The 21,410-nt window shown below is 29.1% G+C and overlaps 1 protein-coding gene across 4 annotated transcripts; it reads right to left on the bottom strand.

Annotated features, from left to right (window-relative positions):
- Positions 1–363: 363 nt before the first annotated feature.
- On the bottom strand, positions 364–12,055 carry LOC129989268 (zinc finger protein 431-like). Of its 4 annotated transcripts, none has more exons than XM_056097677.1 (3): positions 11,968–12,055; positions 9,775–9,909; positions 364–2,640 (listed from the first exon to the last, which is right to left on the bottom strand). In XM_056097677.1, exon 3 carries the CDS (start codon positions 1,818–1,820, stop codon positions 462–464), a length of 1,359 nt encoding a protein of 452 aa, XP_055953652.1. In that variant the 5' UTR covers positions 1,821–2,640; positions 9,775–9,909; positions 11,968–12,055; the 3' UTR covers positions 364–461. The 4 variants fall into 4 exon arrangements, with proteins under 4 accessions (XP_055953652.1, XP_055953650.1, XP_055953651.1 ...); XM_056097675.1 differs by lacking the exon at positions 11,968–12,055 and adding an exon at positions 11,812–11,937; XM_056097676.1 differs by lacking the exon at positions 11,968–12,055 and adding an exon at positions 11,719–11,937.
- Between the last annotated feature and the right edge of the window lie 9,355 nt (positions 12,056–21,410).

A 21,410-nucleotide genomic window follows, 5' to 3' on the forward strand; every position in this document is an offset into this window, starting at 1 on the left:
ACATACTGTTACATAACATAAGCATTACATTACAATGCTTATGTTATGCTAATGGCAACAGAAAAAAATTACAGGTTGCATGCAGCAAGAATTCAGTTACATGAAATGAAATAAATAAACGGTAGATGTTTAATGTAGTCTAAGACATCATATGTCCCACGTAATTTGCTGCTAAGAAAAGAAACATAAATTTATGATTTTTTAAAATATTTTATTTTAAACACGAACTTATCATTTTCAAGCATTGCATAGAATTACTTATTTTATTTAAAATAAATTACATTTAAAAAAGTGGTATTGTTTCTTTTCGGTACGCCTCAATAAAAAAAAAAATGAAGATACTTCATTAATCACTACTGATGGTTTTTTTTTTGTTGTTGTTTTACTGAAAGTATCAGTACATGTATCTTTAAATACAATGAATAAGGAATATTCTTGCTATAAAAGTCACAAGCAAAAGGTTATATCGTATGCGTCCATAAATGTTTTTTTAAAGTGGATATTTCAGGAAATACATTATTACACAGGTCACATGTAACTTGTTTCTCTTCCGTAGTAGGCCTTAGTAAATGTGTTTGCAATTTAGACTGCTGAGAACATGTTTTATTATCAATATCAAGTGCATGTGGTTTCTCTCTTGTATGTGTTCGTAAATGTTTCTTTAAATTCGAGTTGTCAGAAAGCTTTTCTTTACAAATGTCGCATGAATAAGGTGGCTTGTTTAGATGCGTCTGTAAATGTGTTCTTAAATTCGATTCCTCAGCAAATATTTTAGTGCACATGCTACACGCAAATGGCAACTCCTTCCTATGTTTTTTTTTTAAATGTCTTTTTAAATGCGATTTTTCAGTAAACGCTTTATTACAAATGTCGCATTTAAACGGTTTCTCTTTCGAATGCAAATGCGAAAGTAAATGTCTTTTCAAATTCGATTTTTTAAAAAAAGATTTACTGCACACGTCACATACATGAGGTTTATATTTATCTTTCATGTGCGTCCATAAATGTACATGTAACTTAGATCGCAGCGGGAATATTTTATTACAAGCGATACAGGTATACGATTTTTTTTCCGTATGCGTTAGCAAATGTTTCTTTAAGCTCGAATTGTCAGCAAATTCTTTACTACACATGTCACATGCAAACGGTTTCTCATTTGTATGAGTTCGAAAATGTCGTTTTAAATTGGAATTGGCAGAAAAAGCTTTATTACATAAATCACAAGTAAATGGTTTCTCATTCGTATGCGTTCGAATATGCTTCTTTAAATTCGAGCTGTTAGAAAATACTTTATTACATACATCACAAACAAAAGGTTTCTCTCCCGAATGCGTAAGTAAGTGCCTGTTTAAATCCGATTTTTTGAAAAAGACTTTACTGCATACTTCACATGCAAAGAGTTTCTCTTTCGTGTGCGTTCGTAAATGTGCCTGTAAATGTGGAATTCCAGCAAAAGCTTTATTACACACGTCACATGTAAATGGTTCTTCATTTGTATGCGCCCGCATATGTGCTTCGAAATAAAGCCGTAGAGAAAACGTTTTACTGCAAATATCGCATGCATATGGTTTTTCTTTAGCATGCGTCAGCATATGCGCTTTTAAATTCTTTTTTTGTGAAAAAGCTTTATTGCAAATGTCACATGCAAATGGTTTTTCTTTCGTGTGCGTTCGTAAATGTGCTTTTAAATAATAACGCTGGGAAAAAACTTTACTGCAAATGTTGCATGCGAAAGGCTTGTCTTCTTCGTTAATAGATAACTGTGTCTCTACTTGTTGATGCTGAGAAAATGTTTGGCTACAGCCAAATGGTTTCTCCATTGCAGAAGCAACTATGTATGTATTTCTTCAGGGGAAAAAAAATCTATTTAACATTAGTCACAGGCAAGCAAATTTCTTTTTAGAGTCAGTAAGCAAATGAAATTTTAATTAAGTTCATGCAATTTAAACATTTTGATGCACACATTGCGCAAATGAAATGTCTATTTTATCAAAAAATGAGTTTTTTAAAATTTCTTTGTTAAGATTCTTTACATTAGTCATAAGCATAATATCTCCCACTTGTGATTGCATACAAAAATATTCAAAAAACGCATTCAATAAGATATGTAATCGCAGAATTAATCGAAAATTTTAAACACAACCAATGGAGAAATTATTCATTTCTATTTCATTCTTTCTTTTCTCTTCATTTAAGGTGAGCCATATAAAACATCTACATTTCTGGATCTTTGAGCAGTCACACATTCTTACAATGGGTACTTTTCAGTGGAAAGATGTGCACTTATAAATACTACTCATTTCAGGTCATGATTACACTTCGGAGACATATAAAATAATAACAATAATACCATTTTAGACTCAAAGGTATTAAAACTCCTGAAAATATTGGACGATGGAAATAGATCTTAAGTCTTAAAAGTAAAGAAATCAATTCTCACATACAAGGCGATCAGAAAAGAATTCCTAATATTTAAAATGTTTCAGCTTAAATCAAAACCAAATGGTGCTTCTTTTTGTAAGTCATTTTAAATGCAGCGGTTAGAAGTTTTACTTCATCTTGGAGATGCTTCCACAGTACGTCCATTGTCGCATAGCAAAACTTTTCGCTCCCACTTTTTCTACAGATTTATAGAAAAATCTACAAAAAAGCCATAATGTCAAAGTTAGTCAATTTGATTTAATAAGGTACTTAGAAGTTTTAAGAATCGCTTTATTTTCTTTCCAAGATATCGTTTTAATGTTAATAAAACATATTATGAATAGTTATTTCAAAAATTAACAATATACTTTTAATTACTTATTTCAAAAATAAACGAATTATAGAAAAAAAATAACCTTAAATATTTAGAGGAATTTAGAAGTCACCTAATGCTTTTAAAGTCAAAAATCTCCAAAATTTGTCTTGAAACAAGAATTTCTTGAAAATAACATCAAATCTGGGCCACTATATAGTGCTGAAAGAGCTTAAGCGAGTGAGAAAATTATTCAAGTATTGTGAAGGTCTGAATCTACTCTCATAATGGAATGATTAGAATAATTATTGCAATCAATTATTAAAAAAATGCTTACTAATAAAAAAAGTTTTAAGGACCCTTTATAGAAAATTCAAGAACCATTATATTACATACTTTAGATATGAATTGAAATAAAATATAATTAATGCAACCATTAAATTTAAATAAAATATTTTCACTATTGATGTTCAAATGATTATTTTCTTGTTTACATCTTTTAAATGTAAATAAAGAGCACTAAGGATATGAATGGTCTCCATTTAATAAATTAAAACTTCATTATCACACTGCAAGAGTCACACTGTTAGATGCTACAGATCAATAATTAGATGCTGTCTAGATAAACTATTAAAGGGTGTTAATTTCCCAAACATAATCACATTTTATTGAAAAAAATTTCATTAAAAAAAGTTAATTCCATAAGAATCTCTACTCTTACTTTTCGTCAGAACTTGACAGAAAGAAAAGGTAAAGAGTTGTAAATTAAGAAACCTGTATTTACATTTAAACAAATGATCTGGAAACAGTGTTATGTTAAAATATTTTAAATTTACATTTTAAATTACTTTGTTAAAGCCTGAATTACCAAGCAGCTTGATTCTGCTATCTAACGAAATTCTCTATTTTCTTCTAGTGTTTCAATTAATTTTGCTCAGATTTCAGCGGAAAACTAACAGAATAAACCTAACCTGCCATTTATGCCTTTTTTGATTTTAAATAAATTAATTTATCTGCAATGTGTTTCTCTTTCTTATGCTTTTTCCTCATTTTTAGGAGTTACCTTCATTTGTCCTTTTTCCTCGATACATTTAGAATGGCCATTTTTCTCCACATATACGATCTTTTGTAATCTGAAAATTCCCCTCTCCACCACATTTTTTTTTTCAATTCAATTTAAATTAAATGCCTTGTAACAAATGTTTTTTTTTCTTGAAGTTTTTCAACCTCAATATTTTTATTAAAGAAAAATTCCCTGCCATCTATGGTCTAGTTACAGAATTGTATAATCGAAATCTTAATTATATCCCCTTTCTGATAAGACTTTTGACCTTTTCAATATTTTGATAAAAAAAGAATTGAAAGTTTGATTTTTGGATACTTCAAAGTCCTTAAAATCTACTAAATTTCAAGTCTGAATTCAAAAGGTTTTTAATTTTATAAAAACAGAATTTCATTCGTGGTTTATTTATTTTTGTAGGCATTTCCAATTCACATTACAGAAAGAATGGCTTACATCTTGCTATGCTATAGCCGGGATTGTTTGGCTATTCTACTCAGATCCAAACACTCATATTTCTGACCAGATTATAGTTGAGAAAGAACTTCTCCGAAATTCTGTGAATGAAGGTACATACTAAATCCTGACATTCATGTTTCATATTTGATAGTTTTTTTTTCCCACAAACTTTTTTTAATGGTAAATAGACCTTTTTTTACATCTCTTCAAATATGCAGTATTCATTTTTCGGCTATCAGAATATAAATCGCTATTTGCAAAATCAGAAAAATGCTATTTACAGACTTCAAGCATTCAAGAACATCAATTTTAAACGGTTTCAAACACCCAATAACCAACATTTTCATATTCTATGCTAAAAATGGATAGTCTGTATACAAGAATGTAAAAATAGTTGGAATAATTTATGCCAATAATAAGAGAAACTTCTGTCTGATAGGTAAAAACTATAATGCAGTAAAGCAACAAATTTATATGATTTAGACTTTGATGTTATGAATCTGCTATTTTCAAAATAGACTATTTCTCATTTCTGTAGCTCATACAGCAGAATCTGCATTTTCTAAACACTTAGTTCATTTAAAAATTCTTGGGAAGTTGGCCATTCTCTAAAAATTGAAATGTAATCATTTCTTCTCGCTAAGGAAGAACTAACTACTGGATAAATAATATACAACAGATAAAAAATGGTTCAAAATTTCATGCAAGCTACAATTATCCATATATATTTAAAAAGTTAAAATTCCTTTTGCATCTCATCATTCAATAAAATAAAAATTTCGAATTTACTGATACAATATTCATCGAGACTGATAAAATCTTTCTCAAATCCAATTTTCCCATAAAATATGAAAGACTCATAAAATGTCTTTGAGTGTGAAGTGATACCCCTAGGTTCAAAGGCTAAGTAGAAGTCACATATCTAATTTTAGCCGCTTCCCCTTGGTTTATTTTTTTCATTCCATTCCAAAACTGATATGTAAATTCATTTGCTTTTATTTGTTTTAAGGAATTGTTGAACGTTCATTTAACTATATACAATAATAAAAACCAGACTCTTAAATCCCACACCTTGAATGTATGGAGCAATACTAAGCATAAATGAATCCTTACAAGAACTATATGGATAGTAACTATTTCTACACTTCAAAGAACATTTCAGTTCTGCATTCACGCATATCAAAGACACAATGAATGCCATACTAATATTATCTCCTGTTATTCAGACAGTTGAAGATTTCTTCCTCGTACGCTAATCTTACATGCTGCATCCCTTTTTCCCTTTCTTCAAATTACACAGAGAGAAAAGATTGGAGATTGACAACTCTCTAATATCAACATCTTTTTTCTATTAGAAGAACTCTAAGAATAAAGTTAATAATCCAGTAGAATTTTTATGAAAAATACAGTCTTTTAAAACATATTTATGTTTGTAGCAAATCAAGTATGGCAGGGGAAGTCGGAATATCAGTTTTCCCTGCTTAAATGAAATGCTATTAATATGATACAAAAAGTTAAATTCAAGAGCTATTGATATAAAAACGCCTATAAAATGAGATATCAAATATTAAGATAATTTAATTAAATTGGAACTATTTTTAAATGCCTAAATTTGGAATATTAAATTATTTTCACTCTTGAGTGAAATTTTTGTAATTCCATTGAGAGATATAGTAAAGTTTTCAAAACTTTGTGAGGGAAAAAAAAAAAAAACTATTTTCAAAAAATGTTTATGTACATTTCAAAAATGTAAATTCATGCACATTAATAAATATTCAAAATAAATTCATGCACATTAAAAAAAAGTTTAAAAAAAGCCACAAAACAAAAAAAAACACAACAAAAATAAAATTTTAAAAAACAAAAAATTTATTTAGTGATGAATGGATTTTGAAAGACTTTAAATAGTACTGTCTCAGAGCATGACAGCTCATAGAAAAATGTGTTAGGACTTTAATAATTGCACAAAATTTCAATTTCAAATTAAAATTTCATATTGCTCTGTTTTTTGAAATTGCCTATTAAAATGCCATCCAATATCCTAGAGCAATATTTTTAGGATGTGATTATTTTTTCTTTTGGTCTGTGAATTGAAACAATTGGTGTAAATTTCATTTACTTTTCATGGACCTAATGTAAAGCCAATACTTTGCTCGTCTTGAGTATAGCAAAATAAAATTCAAGTTTTCAGGGATAGTGGTAACCTCATTCTATATTAAAATGCTACATGAAATATAAATAAAAAATTATATATTTTTAAATTTTAGATTAAATTTTATAATTTTAATTAATTATTAAATTTATATCCTAAAAGTTATTGAAAAGTAACTTATTAAAATTTTTACACCTATTCAGAAAGGGCCATCAGTTGTCTTACAAAATCTTAGGAAACCTACAGTTCTGTAAATATAGAAAAAAATTCTAAAGCATTAATAATGCCAGCATCTTTTATTCAGGGTGAGAAATCAGCCAGAAAATTAAACATAAATATGGCATATTTTAAACTATTACTATAGATAAATAATTAAGCACTGAGATAACTTTTCTCTTTTCAAAATAATTACAATGTAAATAACAAAAAGAGACAGAGAGAGAATCAAACAATCGATAAAGCAAATAGATTCGATTTTACCAGCTTTTAGAATAAATAGTTCTGATGCAATCTAAACTAATTATAGTTCCTGTGATAGCCTTGATCTACCAAATAAAAGTAATAGAATTTTTTTTTTGGAAAGTTGGTTGAAGACATAAATTAATGCAACTATAATAGTATGATTTAATAAAAATATAAATAAATAAAGCAAAATAGTACATTTATAACAATTTAAAAATTGGCATTATATTGTACAATGGTATCAATTCCAAAAAATAAAAATAAACTTTAGAATGCATTACATCATTTTATTAACTATAATTCCTTCTATTAAAAAAGCAACTGAAAGTAAATACCACACCATACATTTTCACAACTGATGTTAATTTTTGTCTGATATCATTGTAATAAATCATTAATGATATCATTTATCATGAAAATCAAATTTCATTGTTTTAGGACGATCATGTTTCAAGAATGGTTGTTTCAGAGTTGGAAAAAATGACTATTTTTACATTCTATTTCCAAATGAAAATCAAATGCAAAATATGTATCATGAAACCTAAAGTAATATTTTAAACAAGGAAAGATAAACATGTAATGTCTTTCACAATGTCATATCTGTTGTTAATCTATGCTTATAAAAAATAGTAAGCTCATGTATAGGTTATAATCAATTTATTATGACCGTCTGTGGCATCTTGACAAATCTATCATAACTACCGTGCATAACGGATAAAATCTGGCCACTGAGCAATAAAATTCCAATCCAATCAAATATGTAATCATATATATATAGAGAGAGAGGGAGAGAGGGAGGGAGATTCATTTTCGTAATTTATTTTTATGTTATTTTGGTTTGATATCTCTGATATACATTTATTTAGGTAAGTTACATTTATTAAGTAAAAAGACTAATTTTAGATTTTGTTGCATAAATGTTTTTTGTCCACCACATTTTTTTAATGAATATTGCTGTTATATTTATGATTTCAATGTTTCTCATTAAATATTTTTAGCAACTATCAGGTAAAAGAACTGCAATGACATGTCCATGTCATGTCAGGTGGCAGGGGGGATATTCTATTAAAATTAAGTTTTCCTCAACAAGAGTTTTTTTTTTAATCCCGAAAAGCAACATAATAAGAATTATATCATACTCTATACTGAAGAGGTTTTGTTATTTATTCATAAAGCAAACTTACAAATATACTTATATAGAAGATTTTTTTAAGCTATCACGTATTAACTTCAAAAACTTATACACACAAATTGATTTTCAAAATTTTTTTTTATGCAAATTATAGTTATACAGCTTGTTAAAAAACTAATTTAATATGCAATAAATATATCCACTAATTTCAGAACTATCATACAACATCAAAAATAATTTCCAATTATAAACCTACAAAATTCAATTTAATAAAGTGTGCATGTAATAACATTACAAAGATAATCTGTTTATAACCAGTATAATGCCTAAGTATAATTATCATTATATTTGAAAAATTATACAATAATATGCAGTGTTTATATAACATAAATTAAAGTGCATCTAAAAATACAGTATTATATTGTCCTGCATCTAATATTGGAATTTTAGATGCATGATAAATGTTAGGAACTAAAACAGTTAAAGAATTTTTAATGTAATATTGAAAAGTTTACAATATAAAGTAATTTCATTCTAAAATATATTTGCTCCAAAATGATGATAATTTAACAAGTTTTTCCAATTATTCTAATCAATTTCTAAAATTAGTACATTACAGATATATTCTTTACAAAATGTTTTTAAATATAGATAATTCAAATGCATAAATATGAAAAAAAAAAATTTAATATACATAAATTAGAAAAAATACGATACTTTTCGTATATCAAACATGCCTCTGAACAGAAGTTCAATCTCCATCACTTCTAATACTAAAGAGAAAGTATGTACAAGTGTGTATTGGTTCTATAGGCCAGATTATTTGACCTAAAGCTACCAAATGGTACATATATGCATTGGACTTTAGGAATGTGCATCTTGGAGAGATTTTCTTAAAATTTTAATTAATTAAAAATTAAGCAAAATTTTGCATTTTCCATTATAACTTTTGAATTATCACTGTACCAAAAAAGAATTTTATACCATTAAAATTTTTTTAATTGTTTTTTAATGATACCAATTTAACAGACATTCAAATTTTTTCCGAACGTTCGCAATTTTTTAAAAATATATAAACACATTTTTTTACCTTACATATATATTTACAAAAATAGATTACATTGTTACCCCAAAATACAAAATGTGTTTATGGTTATTCCAATCTTTAGTATGTGATTTTTTTCAATTGTTGGAATCTAAAGAAGAATGATTTTGTTTAATATCTGCGTACAGAACAAAAAAGGGAAATTACGGTGTGAAATTCGGAAGATCAATAATCCAGATATTTGTGTTTTTATCAGAGCTACAAGGATGGCATTGCTTCTATAAAAGAGGTTCCTAAACACAATTTTTAAAAAATTTAAGTTTTATAGTTAAAATAACATAGCATTAATCTCAGACAATTTAGCAAAATCATGGACATGTAATTACATTTAAATGATTCATTTGAAAATGAATATACTCAATATTCCTGGTGAAACAAATCGTCATCTAGAACAATAAATATATCTACAATATATCTCCCAAAATCATTCATTCCACATAACAAATATAATATAAAAATGGTTTTACTTTAACATTAAAATTATAATTGTTGTGAAACAAGAAGTATTATTACACTACAATTGATATAGATATAAAATATCCAAACTTACAATAGCCAAAATACTTTATATGTTATTGACAGTAATTTTCTACTTGTATTTTCATTTGTTTGAAATTATAAGATGTTAAATTAATTACTAAAGTCTAAATAACTAAAAATATATACCTACTTGTTCAAATGATCAGATATTCCAGAATCAAACCAATTCAAACTAAAATTTAGTACAAAATAATTTCTGAGTGGTCATGAAAAATGTAAAAAAGAGAAGAAAGGAGCATTCAATATCTGATGTTGAATGTTATTTCTGAAATTGAAAGAAAAAGAATGATATAACAGACCATTTTCTTTTTTCAAAAATAAAGTCAATACAACCTTATTAGAATGCAAAAGATCTACTTCTAATGATATGAAATTTTTTACCTTAATTTTAAGCTTTAATTTTTCTAAAATAATAACAATAATAATTCACAGTTTGCCCCCCACTATATGTATACATTAAAACATTAAATCAATTGCCTTTTCACGGTAACTTTATGAAAGATATTTTATTCTTTTGATACAAGAAACATAATTTGGTTCAAATACTTTTCAATATTTGAAACTGATGTCAAAGATTTGGTAAAATACTATATTTAAAAGAACTTTTATTTGAAACTTTGCTTGAATCTTATTTCTTTTTACCTCTAGGTTAAAGATGTTATCAACATTATATCTTCACAAAACTTTGTTAATCTAAAGACTTGTTGTTGTTTTTTAAATCAGTAAATTACATATAATATAAGTTAATTGATATTTTGCAATATATTATTTAAATAAGCTTAGAATTTAATCCCTGCACTTTTTTAAATATCAAATTCAAATATCTATAGAAAAATTTTAAATTTTTTTTTCAAAGCTTAAAACCATTGAAGACTTTATATATCAAACATTCCATTATTTCAGTACAATATTTTTAGGACCAGGAAGTTCATTCAGTACAACCAGGAAGCTAAATCCAAAATTTTAAAGTCCTTTATTCCTTTGGTAGTATTGCAGTAATTTGCCAAATGTAGTCAAAGAATTAGAAAGATGGAAAATCAACAGAATGGTGCAAGGCTGCATAAATTGTACCATTTTATGTCTATCGAAATGTGAAGTTTAAAAATGTTTTGCTAAGGTAGCCATTAAGATAAAATTCCATAAAATATATAATTGAAATTTTTAGCAATAATATATAAAAGTATTAATACATTAAAGTAATAATTATTATTATGCAAAAGTAATAATCATTTATTATGTAATTTCTTACTTCAATATCATTTAAAACTTTTGAAAATAACATCAATTTGTAAATGTAGATGATACCAGATTACAATTTAAAAAATAATTCAATACTTTTATAGATATATACATGCAAAATGTAAACTTATAGCTTGAACATCTAATCTCAAATATTTTTTAAATGACAGATGCAACAGAGAAATTTTAAATATAATAATACTTGTTTAATGAAAAAGAGCAAAACTCATTAAAATGCAGCTGTCAGACTAGCTTTTCTTATAGGAGTAAATTTTAAATATATGTAGAATTTTTAAATCATGTCTCTTTCCACTTGATACTATTTCAATAAAAAGTAATTATTAAAAATGAAGACAATTACTTTTATTAGAGTGTATTTATTAATTAGTATCTCATATTTGTTTATGATTTAATAAAAAAATTGAAAAAGACAGTCGATCATTTAAAAAAAAAAATCTTATTGCAATAAATTTTTAAAATAATAAAATAGATTTATTCCACGTATGCACTAAATACCTATATTTAAAGAGAGGAAAATTAATCTCCAAATAAGTATCTTTTGCTTTTTTTAAATTATCTAAAATCATGGTTTACATTACATTTTCCCACATTTGACAGGAGAATCAAGCGTTAAAATTATAAGTCTGAATAGTAATTTTTGTAACAATATTTAGTTATAACAACATTAAGGATTCCTCAAAATGAAAAAATATATACGATTTTAATAATAGTTACTTTATACAATCTGTTTTTCAATTCCTACCGTACACAACCACAACATAACAAACAAGCATTTGTTTTTATGCATAAAAGAGATGAATTTTTCATTCCGAACCATATCAGCGATTTCGGAACCAAGTATTCAGATTTAGTCCAATCAGTAAAATGAATGAACCAATGAATATCCTTAGTTTAGAGACACCGGTACCGTGTAAAAGCAGATCCAGTGCGGAACACAACCATTTTCTTTCTTTCGCCACAAATATCCCCGAATCTCTAGGATTCCCTGTCGGTTGAAAAGAACACAACCACTGGTAAGACAAGGAAAGAATACTAAGGTCACATGAAAGTCATGACGTCGTACCGAGTAGTGACACGAGTGGGTGTGAATCAGGAGACCCAGAGAAGAATTTCACCCTCATCAAGCTTATCGACACGAAATGAGCTCTCCCCTTCTCAAGCCATTTTTAGCCAGTAGTCATTCTCGTGTTTGAGGAGGTAGGAAGCGTGTTTTGTTGTTTGCAAGAAAATTCATTCGGAGTTCACTAAAAATAAGGAATAAAAAGGCCTTTAATCTGCTATGTTCCCAAAAGTCAGTGTTTTTTTTTTTTTTTCCCCTAAAGAGAAAGAACATAAAAAGAAATGGTTAGGTGTCATACATCGTCACGGATTTTATCAGACGTGGCATAATAGGATATCATTTAACTGTTTTAAATTAATGCCAAATATCTCAAAAAGAAAAATCATTTATTCTCACTTTAGAAGTTTAACTACTCGATAATATCCATTTTTCGGGATTTTAATCAAATGCATTAAAAAAATAATTATTTCATAAAATGCTGTAATGTAGGCAGTATTATTGTCAATAATAATTATAATATTTGCCATAATTATGTTTACAATTATATAACCATTCTATAATTACGTTTATATAGTTAAACTTTATTATATAACATAATGATAAATGCATCAGCGTACACAAAATAAAAACGCTCCGTACTTATGATTACATGTTTCATGTTGTATATATGTTACTGTATTTAAATTAAACATGAAAGGAAGTCAATATTTACGAATAATTTCCTTTACTATAGGTCTGTGAATTACATTTTAAAACAAATGGTACTGAAAAAGAAACTAGTCTATTTGATTCAAAGTCAGGAAAATTTTTAAGTGCCCCTCTTAAATATCCAAGACTATTCACCGGTGCAATTCCTCTCAGATGCCAAATTGTATTTCTTTCATGTCATCTTCAACATTTCACAAAGAAAATCCAGAAATAAAAAAAGAAGAAAATAGAGCAACAATATACAGAAAAAGCTCTCCAGGAAAGCATAACAGAAAAAAAGAATTACGATGAGACAAGAGAATTTAAAAATCTTAAAAAACTGTAGCAGCGCATTTCATTAGCAAATTAAAAAAAATTCTAGAATATCATTCATAAAGGAAAAATTTTGTTTGTAAATATAATTATGTCTTGGGCCTGAAATTGCATTTTCTGTCATAATAAATTATTTATTAGAGGTGTCAGCTTTTGTTGGAAAAACAGCCTGTAAAATATTCCTTCTTTACCAATAAAAGTCAATGACATCAACTATTTAAATGAAATATTAGAGCATCTGCCAGAAATGAAGACAGATATTTCATTGCTGAATTAAAGCATTATTTGCCAGATTCATGGTTTCATGGATAATTTAAATATAACCCAAGAAAATTTTACCAATGTTATAGCATTTATTAAAGAGCAGTCTGCCTTGATTATTCAAAATGAGCACAGTAAAAGGTACTCCACTGAAATGATTATATTCTACTCATTATTTTATTCAGTGGCTCCGCATGCATATAAACTTGTCAGGAAGTTTGCTATATTTTGTTACCTCATCCTGTGACTTTGAGAAATATATGCATTTCTATTAACACTCGCCTTCAGTCACAGCAGAACAAACTGCATTTCTTAAGGTGTATTAAGCAGAAATTACAATTCACTGTATCTCCAGATAAAAATGTGATTCTTCCAATAGATGAAATGCAATCACCATAATGTAAAAACTCCATTCACGGAATCCGTGAAAATAATGTATAAAAAATCCCTGACATCATCTGAAACCAACAAAAGATACAAGTTTTTAGATGGATTTTTGAACTGGTTGGAAGACTGAAAAAATATGGAATGTGATACCGGTATACTAACAATAAAAAGTGTTCTGCTTTCTTCAAGACTACATTTGCTCTGGAAAGAAATAGTTAAATATTGTGAAGAGGCATTTGGAATAAAGTACATCCTGCTAGGAAAATTTCAAACCGACAATTTAGAGGCATGATTTGGCTTATATAGACAAATGGCAGGAGAACAATATCATGTTTCACTCCAACAAGTATTTGAAAGTGAAAGCAAAGTAAGAATGCATAGGATTTAAAAAATTTGTTTCACATCAAACAAACATGGAAATTTCGAAATTTTTCAGAAAGCAGTTAGAGAAAATTGGAAAGAATTTAAAAATTCTATTTCAGAAAAATTACTTGTATTTCCCATTTTGCTTACAAAAAGAGATTTTAAAAAATATGAAAATATTAGTATATTAGTATTAGTATATTTAGATGGTCTCTGTGTCCACATGGTCCTTAAAAAATTGAAATGCAACATTTGCAAAAATTTTTTAACAGATGAAAAAGAACTAGAATGCTCAATTTCTTTAATTCAAAATTCAAGTCGGAGAAAGCTTTTGTATTCCAAAAAAAAGCATTGTAAATGTAATTTTATATTCTTATATCATAATTCAGAAATCATGTACCATATATGAAGAAGAATTTTTGAAATTCAAATTAGAAATATTTAACAGCAGAGATAATTTTTAATAATTTAGTGAACGAGGAACAAGTACATTATTAATGCGAATGCAGTTCAGGATATCAAGCAGAAAATGTTTACAGAATGGTAATTTGGTCTGTAGTAAATGCATTACTGAATAATTAGTGTAAAAAAATTAAATGACAGTTTGAAAAGCTGTTCTAAAGCTGGAAAGAAAAGAAAACTTTACAAGTTTCGTAGAGTTATTTCTAACAAAAAAAAATGGGCAGTCAAAGAAAACTCGTCTAATGTTTCAAAGATTTATTTCATATTTTTTGAAGTGTTAATAGAAGTGAATATTGTTTTTATTGCTTACTTGGAGTTGACGCCACAGCAAATATTCATAAAACCATTTTTGTATGGAGTTGTTTTGAAATTCATCAACAATTTTTTTCATTCATTTTTTCCTAAATAAATTGTTTTAAATGGAAGGAATATACACCTACTTGGAAACCTGCCTTGCAAATAAAAAAATAGGTAATGCATACCAAGCGCCGTACGCCCTGGGTGATGCGGAAAGCGGCTGCATTTTATTAATGAATTCTATAATATTTGTGTTTTGAATTGCATGATATGGATGTATATAAAATTATATTAACAAGTGGAAAGTAATTTCACCTTATTCTAGAGCGCACAGACTTAACATTAAAGGGATGTATATAACGTCTCGTTGTGACACCATGGTAGACCGTAGAGGCCTTGTCTATCGGGGGTTGTTGCTAAGGGACATAGCAAGGTTGAAGAAAAATTAGCCCAGTATGCAGGAAATATGAAAGAGACATTATGAGCAGTGCCCTATTGTAAGCAATCGACTAGAAATCGTTTCGACTTAATTCTTGGTCTTATACTCAAAAATGTGTTTGATATTGTCGATATTAAACATCACTTTTATTTACTTTATTGTTTTATTTACTTTACTTTAATGTATTGTTTTAAGAGAAAAGAATAATATAAAGACAGATTAAAATGAAACCTAAAATATTATTTTACTACGATATTTCGAATTAAAGGTTTGAATTACCTTAGTATTTATTTTTTGTATAATTTCTGCAATAAATTTGAAAAGAAAATACAAGTAATCTGTAGAAAATGTAAGGATCTATTTGATCTGCCGCCAAAGACATTTTTTCATCATGTGTTTTCTCCTAGCAGGTAACAAGTGGTCAAGATTAATTACATGGTGTTATTGATACCAGTTAAAATTAATGGATTAACCATTGGAAGAAGTAATTGTATTTGAGTGAACAAAATTAAAACACAATGCCAGAAAATTTGCCATTGTAGGGTATCTCCTTTCCAAAAAGTAAAAGAGCTACTCCATTTCAGGCTGCTTCTTGTTTTTTTTTTGTCATTTTTTGTGATAGGTTTTTCTATATCCTTCTAATGACGGCGTCTGATTTTTTTATTTTTTGACTTGAAGTCAAAATGGTAGAATTTGCCAATTTTCGATAAAATCATCTATAATAAATCCCATTATGGGTTTGAAGAGTTATATATATATACTTTCCAGCTTATTTTCATCAAATATCTAATAGCAAGTTCACTGCATTTTCGGAGAACAGCTGTATATTATTCAAATAATAATAGTTTATTAGAAAATATATGTAGAAATTTATAGAACAATTAATGGTCCCTGTTTCACATTCACCGTTAATGTAACAATATAGGCGCATACCTGGCAGCTGAGCATAAATGCTAAATTAGAAGAACAGTCAATAGATGTTAATTTTGGATTTTACGTTGAGTCGGAGCATAAGTAGGTATGTACTCCATGTATGACATGGCTAGAGTCCAAGAAGGAACATGGATTCAACTCAGAGGGGAAGGAAAGGGGGGAAGCATCAGGAGGGAAACAACTCAACTCTGTCGCGAATATACCCCCGCTTACTACTGAGGGACATCGTAATACTCATTGCCTGGTTTCGAAATTCGTCGAAATTTCATGGTTCTAGATTGCAAATGCATATCAAATTTTTCACTAATCTGCGAACAGAGAGAAATACTGATTCAAAATGTATCCTATATCTCCCAGGAATGCACTTCAGATATGGGCATGAGAATCTTCCGATAGGATGGTTGGTTCTGTCCAACCTGATGAGTACAGAAATGGTATAGGGTCACCAATCTTCTACCGATGACGGGACACACCTCTTACTGAAGAATTATATGGTGGTAACCCTTGGGATTCAGCCATGGCTTCTGTGTGGTTGAGTAGCTGTTTATGGCTCTTACTCGAATCATTTCAATATACGACGAACTTTAACCCAAAACTAATTACATTGTGAAATAGTAAGCGGAGAGAAAGTTATAACCGTTTACTAATTACGGATATTCTTCTATTATATGGTGGTTTTATCATCTCATCTCTGAAAACTGAAAGGTACATTTATGATTTGAACTCTATTTCCACAAAATAGTTCATTCGACCTTCTTCTAGAATTCCTTGTCCCCATTTACGAATACATGAATTCTCCAACAAAAAATCGTTTAAGGTACTGCTACATAAAATATTCGAATAGAATATGTTTTATAGTTCAGAGATATCTGCACGGTATTATCTCCGGTATTATAGTAATGGATTGTAAAAGTAGTTAAAATATATAATATATTTCATGTCTGTTCTGTTGTTCCAGGACAATTTGAGCTATCCGTTTTTAATTTTAGGATAGAGTTGAGAATTCTATTGCAAGAAATTTTAATTTATTGATTAAATAAAACATAAATAATCTGAATCTATTTAGATCTCGTCATAACGTTCAAAAGTGATACAATAGAGTTGATAAATTCATAAACATGGTTGTGTTTATGAATTTATATTTAATGTTCCATGTCATTAACCTGAAATTTAATATACATTTTTAATGACTTCTTTTTTATTATTTATAACTTTCTTGCACATTACTGTAGATTAATACATCAACCTATTCAAATCAATACATATTCGGTTTATTCCATCCTATTGTGATTTAAAAAACAATCAAAAATGATAGTGTTGGGAGCCATTTCCAAATTTTTTCATGATATATAAAAATACCTGGTAACATTACAAAGTTTTGACAGCACGATTCCTCAATTTTTTTATTTCCAAATTTGGCACAGTATTATTTATTTTCCTCGTTTCCACAATTGTAACTGTTATCTTCTGATAATAGTTCTGATATAATGAAAAAAAATTTTTTTATGAAATTTGAAGGGGTTTCACGAAAAGAAATTTAAAGCATGTTTTGAGGGTTGGGAAATTGATAGCAGAAGTACTTTGCAGATAGAGAGGAAAATTTTGAAGGAGGTTTTGATGAGATTATTTTAAAAGAGATTCGTATGAAATTATTTTGATCGGATGATATTATTTCGAAGGAGATTCATATGAGATTATTTTGAGTGAGTGAGTGAATATTATACTAGCGCAAGATCCATTCTCTGGATAAACTGCGCCGCAACTAGATGAAAATTTTGGTGCTACGTCTTAAAATTTTGTTTAAAATGTTTATAATCTGTTTTTTTAAAAAAAATACAACTACAAATTAAGAACAACGACAAGGAAAAAAAAAAAAAAACATTTCAAATTTCTTTGATACAACCCGCCTCTTTTAAATACAGAAAAATATTAAAATGCGGTTTATCTCCTATTAAAAGCGGAAGACAAGGAACAACTGTATTAAAATACTTAAGACGCAATGAGTTCAGTGACTGACATTCGATCAATATATGTCTGATAGTTAAACTATCACCACAACGATTACAAAATTGGTGGTGGCTGCTTTAAAAGTATATATTTATGAGTTATTCTAGAATGCCCTATGCGTAATCGTGTCAGAATAACATCGCATCTGCGATTTAAGGAGGAACACCGAAATTCAATAAAAGGTTTCACTATGCGTAGTTTGTTTTCTATCTCAAGGTTCCATTGGTTCTGCCAATTTTGCAAAAACCATTTCCGAACGGAAGAACGTACATCAGCATAAGGAATTAATTGTTCGTGGGATTCGGTTGCTGATTTTGCTGCAATATCCACTATTTCATTCCCTTGGATACCCACGTGGGAAGGAATCCAACAGAATAGAATTTCAAAACTATTTTGACTTAGGTCCTTAAGCAAATTCCGGATATCAGAAATATATGCATGATTGTGCGATTTTCCAATGAGGGCTTGAAGGGCACTCCAAGAATCGGAATAAATGATCACCTTTCTAAACTTATTCTTAGCAATATATTGTACAGCACTATATATGGCTGTGACTTCCAAAGTGAAAACTGAAGTAAATTCATGTAATTTGTGACTTATAACTACATTCTCACAAGCAAAATCATAACCAACGTGAGACTCGGCTTTGGAACCATCCGTGTATACAGGAATGTAGTCACTATACATATGTCTGTGAGCAGAAAAAAGTGCTCTAAAAATGAAATCAGGGGTATTGGACTTTAAAAATTTTTGAAATGGATGAAGCAAAACAATATCATATTGACACCAAGGTGGTATACAAAAAGGACTTTCGTCATGAATTTCAACATTATGGTAAGCTTCTGGTAATGAGATTATTTTGAAGGAGATTCTGATGAAATTATTTTGAAGGATATTCGCATGGAAATATTTTGAAGGAGATTCGTATAAAATTATTTTGTAGGATATTTGGATGAGATTATTTTGAAGGAGATTTGGGTGAGATTATTTTGAAGGAGATTAGGACGAGATTATTTTGAAGGAGATTCGGATGGGATTATTTTGAAGGAGATTTGGACGAGATTATTTTGAAGGAGATTGAGACAAGATTATTTTAAAAGAAAATGAGATCATTTTGTCCAATAAATTGACAATTTTTGCTTTATGATATCATTATCGGTATTTTTTTTTTATCACAATATTATCTCTTGTGAATAAAAGGAATCAAACATCAGGAAGTTTGCCATTTCTAACAGCGTTAGCTGACTATGATCAATTAAGATAACGAAATTCTTTCCTACTTCTACTATTAGATCGATCACCCAAGTATTATTTAGGTTCTTCTCATATAGTTTGTTACTAATTAACTAGCTAGAAAAGTTATAAAATAATTATTTATTCATCCTCAATTGCATCATCTTTTTGTATTTGAAGAAAAATATTCGATTCTCCAAATCATTTACCTAATACAAGTACTTTTTATTTCTCCGAAAAATAAATGTGTATAATTATTTTAAATTGAATTTCAGTGCAAGATCAATCTGCATCCTCCTTTCCCTTTAAAAATACCTACCATTCTGTAGGTATTTTTAAAATTAAAAATTAAAAAATAAATAAATAAAGAGTCAAAATGATGTAGCCTCTTGAATAGAGTCTCAAATGAGCGATCGTATCATGTCATTATAAATTGATTTCGAGACATGGCTTTACGAGATATTTTTAGCCACCTGTTGAGAATTAATTGTACATTGATTATCATCACCACTGAGCGACTTAAGCTCGCTATACAGTAAATATTTGCTTCATTACATTCTGTCACAAATCGGTAGAATTCGGCTAGAACACAGTGGTACGCATCGAAAATATAAATATTTGAGGTGCCATTTTGAAATAAACGATGATTTTTACTTTCGTGTGTGAAATATACAAAGAAAATGCATTGTAATCGTCAAAAATTTCAATTTTAAAATTTGGATAAATTTCCACATTTTAAATCTCTCTGACCCAGAAAAAGAATATTTTTGAAATAATGTCTGTTAATCTATCAACAGAAAGAACTAGATAGATGGATAATATTTGGTGTGATGTTTTAATAAGACCATATATTATCAAAATTTCGGCTTATTATGTGTAGAGGAAGTCCGACTGGTTCTCCTTTCATTTGTATGTGATCAATCGAAAATACAAGGAATAGGTAGATGGAATCTAACATACTACGCTATCAACCAATAAGTATTTGGGTAGATGGAATCTAACATACTACGCTATCTACCAATAAGTATTTGAACATCCATGCAGATAAGGATATCTGCGGACCTGATCTACGTTACGTCTTCAGTACTTAAATATCGTGTAGGAAACAGCACTGGCATCCGTCGCAAGCAAAATGCCTTGAAATTCAGACTTTTCTGGCTTCGAGAAAGGCTTGGTTGTCAGATAACATAGAAATTTCCGATCCTTAAGGGACATATCTAGTGAGTTAAGCTTTCTAAAATCTGTAGTGTTTTTTGTCATTAAGAAATGGAAATTCAGTGTTGATTGTCCGGATTTGCTTCGACCCGGCAGACCAAGAAACTTTGACCCCGGAAACCATATAACTTATGGAGACCGACCAGTGCTGTTTAAAGAAATTTGCTATCCAAAGAGCTCGGTGGAGATGGAATTATGGTCTGGGGACGTTTCTCGTGATCTGAACTAGATCAATTGATTCCAGTTCGTGGTAAGCTCAACGTCGATTCCTTTTCCATTCTTCTAGGTACCGATGTGCTTCCTATGCTGTGGCAGTTTTGCGAGTTGGCTCGTTCTTATGTCCAGGATGACAAGGATATCTGCCATTTGCGATATTGCGAGGTCCATCGTGGATTGGTATGATCATAATGGGGTAAAACGACTGGCCTGGCCTGTTCAGAGTCCAAACTTGAATCCTATAGAAAACCGCTGGGGCGAGTGGGATAGCTGAATCAAGGGTTGCAGCAACTATCCAAAATCAGTGAAAGAACTTAAATGTCTTCTCCAAGCCGCGTGGAAGAAAATACCACTGTCGAGCATCCAAACACCTGTGGCATATGGAAAACATGCCCCGGAGGATTAAGGCTGTAGTTGCCACAGATGGAGGCTCCATCAACTATTGAAAATGAGTAAATTGTGTTTATCTCTTTTATAAGAAGTGTACAATTACTGTTATTGTTTATAATGGCACTTGCCATGGACCAGCTCGCTGACGAAGTCAGCGATTTTAAGCCAAGGGAGCGTCTCTTGTTTTAGTAGCGATAACTAGGACCAAGAGTACGTCTTAGCT

Source organism: Argiope bruennichi, chromosome 10 (assembly GCF_947563725.1).
Source record: "Argiope bruennichi chromosome 10, qqArgBrue1.1, whole genome shotgun sequence".
Lineage (NCBI taxonomy): Eukaryota > Metazoa > Arthropoda > Arachnida > Araneae > Araneidae > Argiope > Argiope bruennichi.

Coding starts and splice junctions, on each gene's coding strand:
- LOC129989268 (XM_056097677.1), bottom strand. CDS start 1,820: ATGGAGAAACCATTTGGCTGTAGCCAAACATTTTCTCAGCATCAACAA.